This window comes from Bombina bombina, chromosome 6 (assembly GCF_027579735.1).
Source record: "Bombina bombina isolate aBomBom1 chromosome 6, aBomBom1.pri, whole genome shotgun sequence".
In the NCBI taxonomy this organism is placed as follows: domain Eukaryota; kingdom Metazoa; phylum Chordata; class Amphibia; order Anura; family Bombinatoridae; genus Bombina; species Bombina bombina.
In genome coordinates this window covers 256,326,820-256,338,480 of record NC_069504.1, presented here as the reverse complement: position 1 = coordinate 256,338,480, position 11,661 = coordinate 256,326,820, and the positions used below count along the sequence as shown (strand labels likewise).

At 39.2% G+C, this 11,661-nt stretch overlaps 1 protein-coding gene across 2 annotated transcripts in view; it reads right to left on the bottom strand.

The window, feature by feature from the left end:
• Positions 1–513: 513 nt before the first annotated feature.
• The window catches only part of PTPRB (protein tyrosine phosphatase receptor type B), a 238,357-nt gene continuing 227,209 nt past the window's right edge, over positions 514–11,661 (bottom strand). For both annotated transcript variants that reach the window (XM_053716786.1, XM_053716787.1), the window contains 3 exons: positions 5,202–5,337; positions 3,368–3,488; positions 514–3,286 (listed from right to left, as the gene is read on the bottom strand). In XM_053716786.1, the coding sequence (XP_053572761.1) occupies positions 3,264–3,286; positions 3,368–3,488; positions 5,202–5,337 (280 nt within the window). In that variant the 3' untranslated portion in view covers positions 514–3,263. The remainder of the gene's footprint in view (positions 3,287–3,367; positions 3,489–5,201; positions 5,338–11,661) is intronic.

Genomic DNA, 11,661 nt, shown 5'->3' with positions numbered 1-11,661 from the left:
CTTTCAAATTTTTATTTTTGCATACATTAGATCTGACTGTATCATAGTTTTTTTTGTTTTGTTAGAGTAGATTGCTTTATTTAGGTTTCCTTTTCTCTGTTTAGCTTGTTCTGTAAGGTTTTCAATGTGTATTTGCGAAACCAGAACCCTTCACAGAGGATCTTATTTTATGCGCCATTGGGTAAACTGTTACAAGATAGCTGTGGCCCTACTGATTATAATAGAGAGTTACTCGCAACTGTGGATAAAAATCTCTACAAATTCCTAATTTTTCAAGTTGCGGCAGGTTTTTTTTGAGAGATATTAATTTCACAAATGGGTTTTGTTGACTCTATGCCAATGTGTCGACATCCTGGACTCGAGGACAGCTTCCAAGCACACTTCCTATATAACATTAAATATCAACAGTGTATGACATAAGTAGAGTTAGATATATCATGGTCAAGCTCTAGTATTATACATACATATTTGTAGATAAATCTATCTAAAAACAGAACAGCTGCATAGCAGATATAAAGCTTTTAAAAAAGTTTTATAGAAAAATATACAATCAGTTAATAAAAGAATTTAGCTTTGTGTAATTTATGATAATACAGATAATGATAAAAAAGTGCTATTATCACTGTATACTTTTAAATCCAATAACATTTGTTGCAAATCTTTATAACTTATAGAAATACATTTATCATACATTAGAAAATACGTTTATATATATTTTGTAACACATTCTGATACCTTCATTTTGATGACGAATTACAGTAAGAAAAAAAAAAAAAAACAAGTAAAAAAGGTGACAGCTATTAAAGGGCCATTATATAAGACAAATGTCAAGATTGACTTCATTAGAGCATTTAGAGGTTGATTACAATCCTGTAGAAAAACTTAGCAAATGATTTATCTACAAAAATGCACATAGAGTTAAATAGTGGTTTTCTGTAGAAAAACATTAGATACTTTTTTTAAAGGGATTGCGATCAACTCCTTAATGTTATCTGTAGCAACCTTGCAACTCTAAAGTACCACTCGGTAGTTGTAGAGAACAGCTGGTCCCAAGGTAAAGCAGGCTCTGAACCAATCAGTAGCGGCAATGACAAGTTGTTTTCCACTATAGTGGCCCTATAAGCTGCTTAGATATCCAGCACACATTAACACACAGTATGGGGCCAATTACATTCCTTTAGAAACGTATCTAATAGTTTTCTGCGGACATTTCTGTAGATAAATCCTTAGATAAGATTTTCTAAAGGTTTGTGTTCAACCCCTATGTTACATGCCAGCATCACAAACACACATCCCATGCTACACATTTCAAATAGCTTATTTTGTATGTAATTCACCTAAACTCATACAGGAGCCATTTATTAAGAAATTAAAGGGACTGGAAACTATAAAATTTTCTTTCATGATTCGGATAGAACATACAATTTGAAACAACTTTCACATTTTCTTCTATTATCAAATTTGTTTAATTATCTTGTTATCCTTCCACTACTGGCAGCTAGCTGAACGCATCTAGTTAGCCAACCACAAGAGACAAATGTGTGCAGGTACCAATCAGCAGCTAACTCCCACTAGTGTAGGATATGTGCGTATTCTTTTTCAACAAGCGATACCAAGAGAACAAAGCACATTTGAAAATAGAAGTGAATTTAAAAGTGTCTTAAAATTACATGCTCTATCTGAATCATGCAAGTTTAAATTTGACTTTGCTATCCCTTTTATGCAATAAAAATTGAAGAGGTATCAAATTACATTTTTAAAGATAAATTATAATGTATTGCTTAAATAAAATAATATAGCTTATTGAAGCACCAGATTGTGTTTTTATTCCAACATGATACGTTTTAAAAAATTTTTTACTCATATTCTTTTTTTTATTACCTATGATGTAAAAATGCTTTCAATCTTCTCAATCGCTTGTTTTAAAGAAAAAAATATCTATTTTTTTTACTAAAAAACTCCCTCTAGCCCTTAATAAATGACTCGGCAACCTATTACAGCACAACAGATATCTGTTAATTAATATAACGTACTGCCAGGTTTAAATATGCCTAACTTGGTACAATGTAAATTGGCCTCTAGCTTTATTAGAACACGGAAGTCAAATTTTTTTAACACAGTCTACCTTGACATGCTCTCATAGAAAGGATGTCAATTTGATAACAAATTGAAATTATATATTTTTTTTAATTTTGTAACTCTTTCTGAAGCATGAAGGTTTCAAGGGATGTGAAACCCATTTTTTTTCTTTCAGGATTTAGAGAGAGCAAGCAATATTTAACAACTTTCCAATTTACTTCTTTCAGCTAATTTGTTTTGTTCTCTTGGTATAATTTGCTGAAATGCATACCTAGGTAGGCTTAGGAGCTGCTGATTGATTGCACATATATGCCTCATGTTATTGGCTCACCTATGTGCACGGATGTTTCTTCAACAAAGAATACCAAGAGAACAAAGTAAATTAGATTAGAGAATAAAGTAAATAAAAGCAAATTGGAAAGTTGTTTAAAATTGTATGTTCTATCTGAATCGTGAAAGAAAAATTGTGGGTTTTATGTCCCTTTCATTTTCATTTCAATGACCTTTTAAGATATTACAGCACATTTTCATGGAACAGATAACAGAAGTTTTTGCAAACTGACCAGTAAGTGAAATTAATGCCTTAAATTACAAATTCTTTATGATCATGGTAAAAATAGTTGCTAGAGAGCCCAAGCCCATGTTTATGTATAAAAAACATTTCCAAGTAGACTCAAGGCATATAAATTACAAGACATTCTATTCACTTGCTTCTTATTTATGAGGTAACCTCCCTCATAACTCGCTAAAAAACATCTTTTTTATTTGGTCTATACAAAAATAATGTTTATGACCAGATCCTGGCAGACAGTAGATGAACAGCCTCCCCGCATTGCAGTGATTGGCTAGTATATCAAAGTGATGTTACATTTCAATAATGCAAATGTGTTTGATACAAACACACATTGAAAGTTATTTATTGTTTAAATAAATGTTTATACCTTGATCTTTCAACTAGGTGGCAAGTTCATATGAGAAAACAATCTCTAGTAATATTAAAATTGAAACATATACGTATATTTATATATTTATATACATTTTGAGATTTAAATGTACATTTAAATTACATACACCTCAAACAGCTACCAGACAGATAAATTATTGAACTTATAAAACATATCTGGCATATATGTAGTGATGTAGAGGCTTAAGGTAGCAGTTGATTGAAGCAGACTATTCAAGGGTTAATGCCTGGGATACCCATTATCTAAAAATAAAATAAAGAATTTCAAGTTAACTGGAAAAACTAGGATTAATTTGCATGTAATGAATGAAGTTTTATTCTTACCTCTGTGATACTCTGGATTCACATTCTCATATATTGGAAATAAGGGATTATCCTGTTCGTTGCGCAACTTCCTTGCTCTCAACACATCTCTTACGCATTGATGTAAATAAACGTACTGACACTGCAGCAGAAAGAGGCAAAAGATACGGTGTGTAAGGTATTTCAAGAGCACATGACTAAGGACTTGAGACCATTACCAAACAGCTCAGCAAAGATGGAAGTAGATTATTTTTCCAAAAATGTATCACATAATTTATCTGCAAAAATCCCCATACACACTAACAGAGGAGGTTGTAAACCAAAGTTACTGTATTTTTCAAATGGAATAGAAGGGTTTGTTAAGTTTCTCCTTTTGCATATATATGTTATGGATTGTTCAGAAAAGCTAAAGCTGCTACTAATGTTTTCTGGCGCAAAGTGATTACTCAGACTCTTTATACTGCTCATACTGATTTTATACAGATATACTATATAGTACTGGGTCCAAGATTACAGGCTCAGCTGATGAATCGTATCCTATTCATGACTATTAAGAGATAACATTATAAAATATTTATGATTGTATTACTGAATATAAAACAAAACATTTGCTTTTATGCCCATAGTAAGAAAATATGTTGTAGTTAAGCTACCTCTGCATCAAATAGCTGACATTTTGTGCAAGACTGCATTCATGAGACCAGTGAACTACCCAAGTTTGTCCTATTTTGTAAAGCTTTATAGCAGTTGCTGGACTTAAGCCAACACAGAAACTTATGAAAACTGCTTGCATTACACGGCCTACTGGCTGAAGAAAATTGCTACCGAAAAAATGGTATGCAAAACATCCTCTGGGGGATTTATTTTGCTCTTGAAAATATATAGTATTAACCCCTTAATGACCACAATGTACCCTGTATGTCACTGGTCGTTAAGTCTAGCAAGAACACGCTATTAATGCCCTCCCTCCAGCAGGCTTTGTGGAATAGAGCAGTCTTAACGCTGGTGGCAAGACCACGCTATAAAACAATCAAGTCCCAAAAAAAGGCCAGCGACATACAGGGTACGTCGCTGGTCCTTAAGGGGTTAATATTCTACAGTATTAATTGGATTTTTTTAATTGTATCCTCTACCTGACTCATAAAAAGTTTTAATTTTGGCTTCTATGTTACTGTAAGCAATAGCCATCTTGGAATATACTATTCATTGAAATTGGAGACTCTCGTCTTTGCAGTCATTTGAACTTCCATTGGTTTGGGCTTATTTATGTGTGTGGATTCAGGCTCTATCTAGTAGATTATAATATTGCCATTTTTTGCACTGACCACCTATAATCTGGAGGGTCATATAAACACTAATATGAAAGATGAGACTCTTCTCTTTGTTTGTAAAATAGAGAGGCCATTTATATTGTTCCTCTATTTATACTCTAAATTGGGCTAACTGACATTTTACACTGTCGAGAGCTAGAGGGTCACATGACCTTTATTTTGTCCTCTTTAAAAATGAAAGTCTCATAGGTACAGTTTTACTATTTCTTTATGTTTTGTTTCTCTGAGAAAAAAAGGCAAACTGATGCACTGAATTTATGAAATATTTCTTGCAAAGGCTATACGATTTTGACACTTCATGCTTACAGTATTAAACATATTTGCAGTTATTGAGTTAAGGAAAATGCAATTAAATGTCACCATTATGGAGCAACAATACAGATGTGTTTGAAACTTCCTTGGCTGTTACAGGTGACTATAATTAAATTATTTCTATAATTCTATTAGAATATTTTGAAGTCTTGTGTTCCAGCCAAGGGTTTTGGGTTTCCAAAAGCTAGAACCTGAATGCTAAGCATTCCTACCTCAGTCTGAACCATATGGACTCGATGAAGGCGGAGATCATACACTGCTCCATAAATATCTACAGAGTCTCTGGAGTCAAGTTGTTGAAGGATTCTGTCAAGTGCTATAAAAGTGCCTGTTCTGCCAACACCGGCACTGCAAACACATGGAAAAAAAAGGAAATTAAGTTAAATCCTCAAAAATATACATTTCCATGGTATCATAAGCATCACATTAAATATTTGCAATTAACGGATTGTTAGCACAGTGTTTCACAAACTATAATAGTTAAAGTCCATTTTAGAACTTAAAAGTTCAATAACCACAAAAGTAGCTACAAAGTAGCCCATAACAACATCTCAAGATCCTGAAATAAACCGGTAACAGTGACAAATGTATACACCCCACCTATTATTCTCTAGCAACCAAAAAGCTGCCATCCCAGTAATAAAAACTACAGGTTCTGATTTCCTGATACCAGTACATTATTTCAATTGTACACAAAATGTGCTATATATATATATATATATAAAACACACTCTCACACTCCCAGAATCCACCCTCCTGGGACATCAGCCTGGGTGCAAAAATGAGATAAATATAGAAGCAAACAAATGCACTCTCAGGTCTTCTTTCTAGTGGGTCAACAAAAATTTATTGACGTTTCGGGGTTCAAACAGACCCCTTCATCAGATGAAGGGGTCTGTTTGAACCCCGAAACGTCAATACATTTTTGTTGACGCACTACAAAGAAGACCTGAGAGTGCATTTGTTTGCTTCTATATATATATATATATATGGACTGCACTCTCAGATCCGACTGAGTAAACATCCCATGTCATTGTAAAACTCACAGGCCTGGGTACTCGCCAGCACTCACATACAACTGCACAGCTTTTAGTGACTCAGGCAGTTAACCTCAGACAAGCCTGGATGCAAAAGCCATAGGGAAAATATTAACACAACACATGTCTTGCAGTCTATTGCAAGGAAATAAAAGCAAAATTAAAGAGTTGGTTACAGCATTTGGCCAATTATAATAGGCCCAGGACCACATCAAAATCTCTTCCTCTCTGGGCATGTGTCACCCTTCTTTCCATCTCAATATGCTTGGTTGAAGGCATTGTGTGGCTTGAGGTTAGGGACCCAAGGAGGAAGAGACCTTGATGTGGACTTACCCAATGATTTTACATATTATTGTAATATAATGTATTTATAGCATAATTTTAGCATTAATATTTATTTTATATCCTCAATGTATTGAATTGTTTAAAAAAATATTAGGACAGTTATTTGATACTAATTCTTTTTAGTTATTTTCAATGGGAACAATATCTTAAAGGGACAGTCTACTCCAGAATATTTATTTTTTAAAAACAGAAATTATTTTATTTCCATCTGTGGGAGGAGAGTCCACTGCTTCATTCATTACTTGTGGGAATTAAGAACCTGGCCACCAGAAGGAGGCAAAGACACTCTAGCCAAAGGCTTAAATACCTCCCCCACTCCCCTTATCCCCCAGTCATTATGCCAAGGGAACAAGGAACAGTAGGAGAAATATCAGGGTATAAACGGTGCCAGAAGAATAAAATTAAATTTAGGTCCGCCCACCGGAGAAACGAGCGGGAGCAGTGGACTCTCATCCCACAGATGAAAATGAAATGATCAGATAAGCATAATTTATGTTTTCCATCTTAATGGGAGGAGAGTCCACTGCTTCATTCATTACTGGAAACAAATACCCACGCTCTAGAGGACACTGAATTAAAAAAAACGGGAGGGCACCACAGCCTGCAGAACCTTTCTCATAAAAGCTGCTTACGCCGAAGCAAAGACATAAAATTTGTAACATTTTTCAAAAGTATGTAGAGAGGACCAAGTGGCCGCCTTTCAAATCTGCTCCATAAAGGCCTCGTTCTTAAAGGCCCAAGAAGAGGCCACAGCCTTATTTAAGTAAGCCGTAATCCTCTGAGGAGGCTTATGTCCCGCTGTTTCATAGGCCAGATGGATCATGCTCCTCAACCAAAAGGATAGAGAAGTGGCAGAGGCCCTCTGCCCCCTGTGCTTCCCTGAATACACCACAAAGAGGAAGCCTGTGTGAATTCCTCCGTGGCCTGAAGATAAAACTTCAGAGCCCGAACCACATCCAAATTATGAAGTAACCTTTCCTAAGCCAAAGAAGAGTTAGGACACAAAGAAGGAACTACTATTTCCAGATTTATGTTACGATTCAACACCACTTTGGGATGAAACCCCAATCCAATGCGAAGAACCGCCTTATCAGTGTGAAACACCAGGTAAGGGGGCTCACATTGCAAGGCCGCTATTTCATAAACTCTGCGGGCCGATGCAATAGCCATTAAGAACAGAACCTTCCAGGAAAGAATTTTAATGTCAAGAGAATGCATAGGGGTCTATTTATTAATGTACGGAAGGACATGATCAGATATAGCGGATCATATCCGCCGCACATCGATAAATGCCGACAGCATACACTGTTGGCATTTTTCATTGCACCAGCAGTTCTTGTGAACTGCTGGTGCAATACCACCCCCTACAGATTCACGGCCGCTAGCAGGGGGTGTCAATCAGCCTGATTGTATTTGATCGGGCGGATTGCTGTCCGCCACCTCTTAGGACTGCTGCTTCTTAACTTCTGCTTCAGCCGGAACTGAAGAGGAGTGGATCGGAGGCATCCGCTGCTTCTTAAATAGACCCCATAGGCTAAAACAGAGCCCTCTGCAAAATCTTAAGAACCAAGTTTAAGCTCCATGGAGAAGCAGAATGTCTAAAGACTGGTCTAATACTAGATAGATCCTGAACAAAGGACTGAATATCATGAAGCTCCGCTAGCTTCTTGTGTAACAGTACAAATAAAGCCGAAATCTGTCCCTTTAAGAAACTGGTGGCAAGACCCATATCCAGACCATCCTGGAGAAAGGCCAGAATCCTGGATACCCTAACCTTATGCCAGGGATATCCACGTTCCTCACACAATGACAAGTAGGTCCTCCACACCTTATGATAGATGTGCCGAATGACCGGCTTCCTGGCCTGAATGAGAATATCAATCACTCTCTCTGAAAATCCTCTCTTAGCTAAGACTAGGCATTAAATCTCCACGCAGTCAGCTTCAGAGAATCTAGATTTTGGTGAAGAAAGGGACCCTGAGCTAGCAGATCTCTGCGACAGTGTAACTTTCATGGAGGAGACTATGACATCCCCACCAGATCCGCAAACCACGTCCTCCGTGGCTACGACGGAGCAATCAGAATAGCCAAAGCTTGCTCCTGCTTGATGCGGGCCACTACTCAAGGTAGAAGTGGCAAGGTTGAACTCCCAAGGCACCGCTAAGGCCTCTGTCAGCTCTGCCTGGGGATCCCTGGACCGCGACCCATATCTGGGTAGCTTGAAATTGAGTCTGGACACCATGAGGACTATCTCCAGCATCCCCCATCTGAAGGAGATCTCCTAGAACACCTCGGGATGGAGAGACCATTCCCCTGGATGAAAGGATTGTCTGCTGAGAAAATCTGCTTCCCAGTTGTCCACACCCGGAATGTGGATCACTGAGAGAGAGAGCAATTGTTGATCTCTGCCCATTCTAGGATCCGAGATACCTCCCTCATAGATAGGGAGCTCCTCATTCCCCCTGATGGTTTATGTAAACCACCGAGGTGATGTTGTCCGACTGGAATCTGATGAATCTGGATGACCCCTGAAGGGGTCCATCTGCCCTGTGCCTTCCTGGCACCTGAAACAGCTCCCCATCCTTGCGTCCGTGGTCACAATCTCCCAAGATGGTCTCAAGAAGGATGTCCCCTGAGACAGCTGTCCCGGACAGATCCACCAAGAGAGGGACTCCCTCATTCGGTTGTTCAGAGATATCTGTTGGGATTGATCTGAGTGATCGCCGTTCCATTATAACATTATACACGGATAATTTCACTAGACCATTACACAGTTTATCTGGTCACAATAGTGATAAATTATTACACTCACATCAACATATAGTTGAGGGGACGGTCCCAGATACTATTTAATACGTGCCAATCAAAGATTGGCTTATATATTCACCCACTGTAGATAGTCCAAGTCACAGCTCATATTTTGAGCGCTCCCCTCCCCCCCACTTGGTCTGATCGCCGTTCCATTGTCTCAACATGCACAACTGAAGAAGTCTGAGATGGAACCTGGCTATTGGAATGACATTTATGCTAGATACCATGAGCCCTATTACCTCCATACACCTGGCCACAGATGTCCTTGAGGAAGACTGAAGGGCAAGACAGCTGGATGCAATCTTGCAACGTCTCTGATCTGTCAAGAATATCTTCATGGCTGAAGTATCTATTATCGTACCCAGGAATTCCACCCTGTTGTTTGGGATCAGGGAACTCTTTCCTTCGTTTATCTTCCATCCGTGGGATTGAAGAAGAAGTAGAAGAGCCCTCGAGTGGTCCTCCGTGAGACTGCAGGATAGAGCCTGGACCAAGATATCGTCCAGATATGGAGCCACTGCAATACCCCTGGCTCTCACTACCGCGAGCAGCACTCCCAGAACCTTCATAAAGACTCTTGGGGCAGTTACCAGACCGAACGGTAGGGCCACAAACTGCCGCCGCCAGTTGGAAAACGAACCCTGTGAGTTTGAACATCTTTCTCAACACTCCAATTTTTTATTCATGGGTTCCTTGAACGAAGAGCTATCCTCGAGCGGGATAGTCGTTCTCTTAGCGAGCATGGAGATAGCACCATCCACCTTAGGAATGGCCACCCACAGCTTAAGCTGCAGTCCAGAACGGGGAATAGCTTTTTAAAAGAAGTAGAAGGAGAAAAGGATGAACAAAGTTTCTCCCATTCGTTCTTAATAATATTAGCCATTTTAATGGGGACCGGGAAGGTCTGAGGCACCACCCTGTCTTCGTAAACCCTCTCTAGCTTAGGGATCGAAGTTTCCCCCGGCATTTTCGGATCCGTAACCTCCAACATAGCAAGCACCTCTTTCAGCAAAAAGCGCAAATGCTCCATTTTAAACTTAAAGTCTGGTTACTCCGCAGACGGAGGTCTAGAAGTAACAGATTCCGACCCAGAAAAAACGCCCTCCGAAGAGTCGGAGTCGTCCTCATCAGCTTGCGCTTAGTAGGGCATGGTAAGGCATTAAAGGTCGTAGAAACCGCGTTTGTAACTGATCAACGAAATCTGGCAGCTTAAGGGCCCCTCCCGTGGGAGGATTAGTAGCACCCTGGGGAGCTGCATGTGCAATCGGAGATGAGTGTAGGGAACGCACCTCACGGGACGGAGGACCCTTAGAGTTGGACGGCTCAGTTGTACTAAATATCTTATTCTTTTTAAATATTGCAATTTTACCAAAGCATGTGGAACAGAGTTGAGCATGCGGTTCGACCGGAACCTCCTCACAATAGACACAGTTAATAGGTTTAGATAAAGAGGGAGTACCCTCTAACATATCAGGGTCATCCATAGCTTGCGCCTTTATTGTGGACTTAACTACAATTTAAATGGAACCTTTATATCCCAATGGCCGGGGCACTCACCACCTCCACAGAGAAACAGCTTTGTCTGTTCCAAACGTCGGTCAAGAAGAGGATGTTAAAGAGGCCACACCTGGTCACATGGAGTGCCATGCAGGACTGCCACTGCACTAGAGAGAAACTGCACCAAAAAGGCCTGCATCAATCTTTCGCTATGAAACTGACTGTTCACACACTGACAGAGCCTCATCTCACACATGACGCAGTATAAAAACACAATAAACAATATTATGCATAAAAGTCCCCCCTGTTCAATAACCCCCTTTCGAGGTATTACCCTTGATTCTATACAGACAAAGGAGACACACTGTGACCCTGTCTTCTTACATTATCATATATGTATAAATGAAATGATCTTACCAGAATCAATGGCGTGGAACAGAAACACAGCCTTTCAAGTCTGACAGGGTAGTAGCATCGCTCTTGACATGGACTTGAGAGCAGAAAAGCAGGAAGCCAAACATTTCAACGCTGATTGCTTATGGAGCTGTTAATCTGATTCGGGATGGGTTTGCAGAAAGACTCTCCCTGCATCTCCAGACGCTAACATTCACCCATGCTCTAACTGAGAGGCTGACAGGACTACTTTAAACTCCAGTCCCATTCCGAAGAGTACTACCCTCCATAAGAGACTACTCCAAATCTTCTGACACTTCTCTGCCAACCTCCTGTGACGAAAGGCAAAGAATGACTGGGCTATAAGCGGAGTGGGGGAGATATTTAAGCCTTTGGCTGGGGTGTCTTTGCCTCCTCCTGGTGGCCAGGTTCTTAATTCCCACAAGTAATGAATGAAGCAGTCGACTCTCCTCCCATTAAGATGGAAAAGATAGATAATCCCTTTATTACCCATTCCCCAGTTTTTCATATTATTTCAGTTCTTTTGACAGACTTGCATTTTATTTGAAGAGAGTGAAAAGTGATGGCA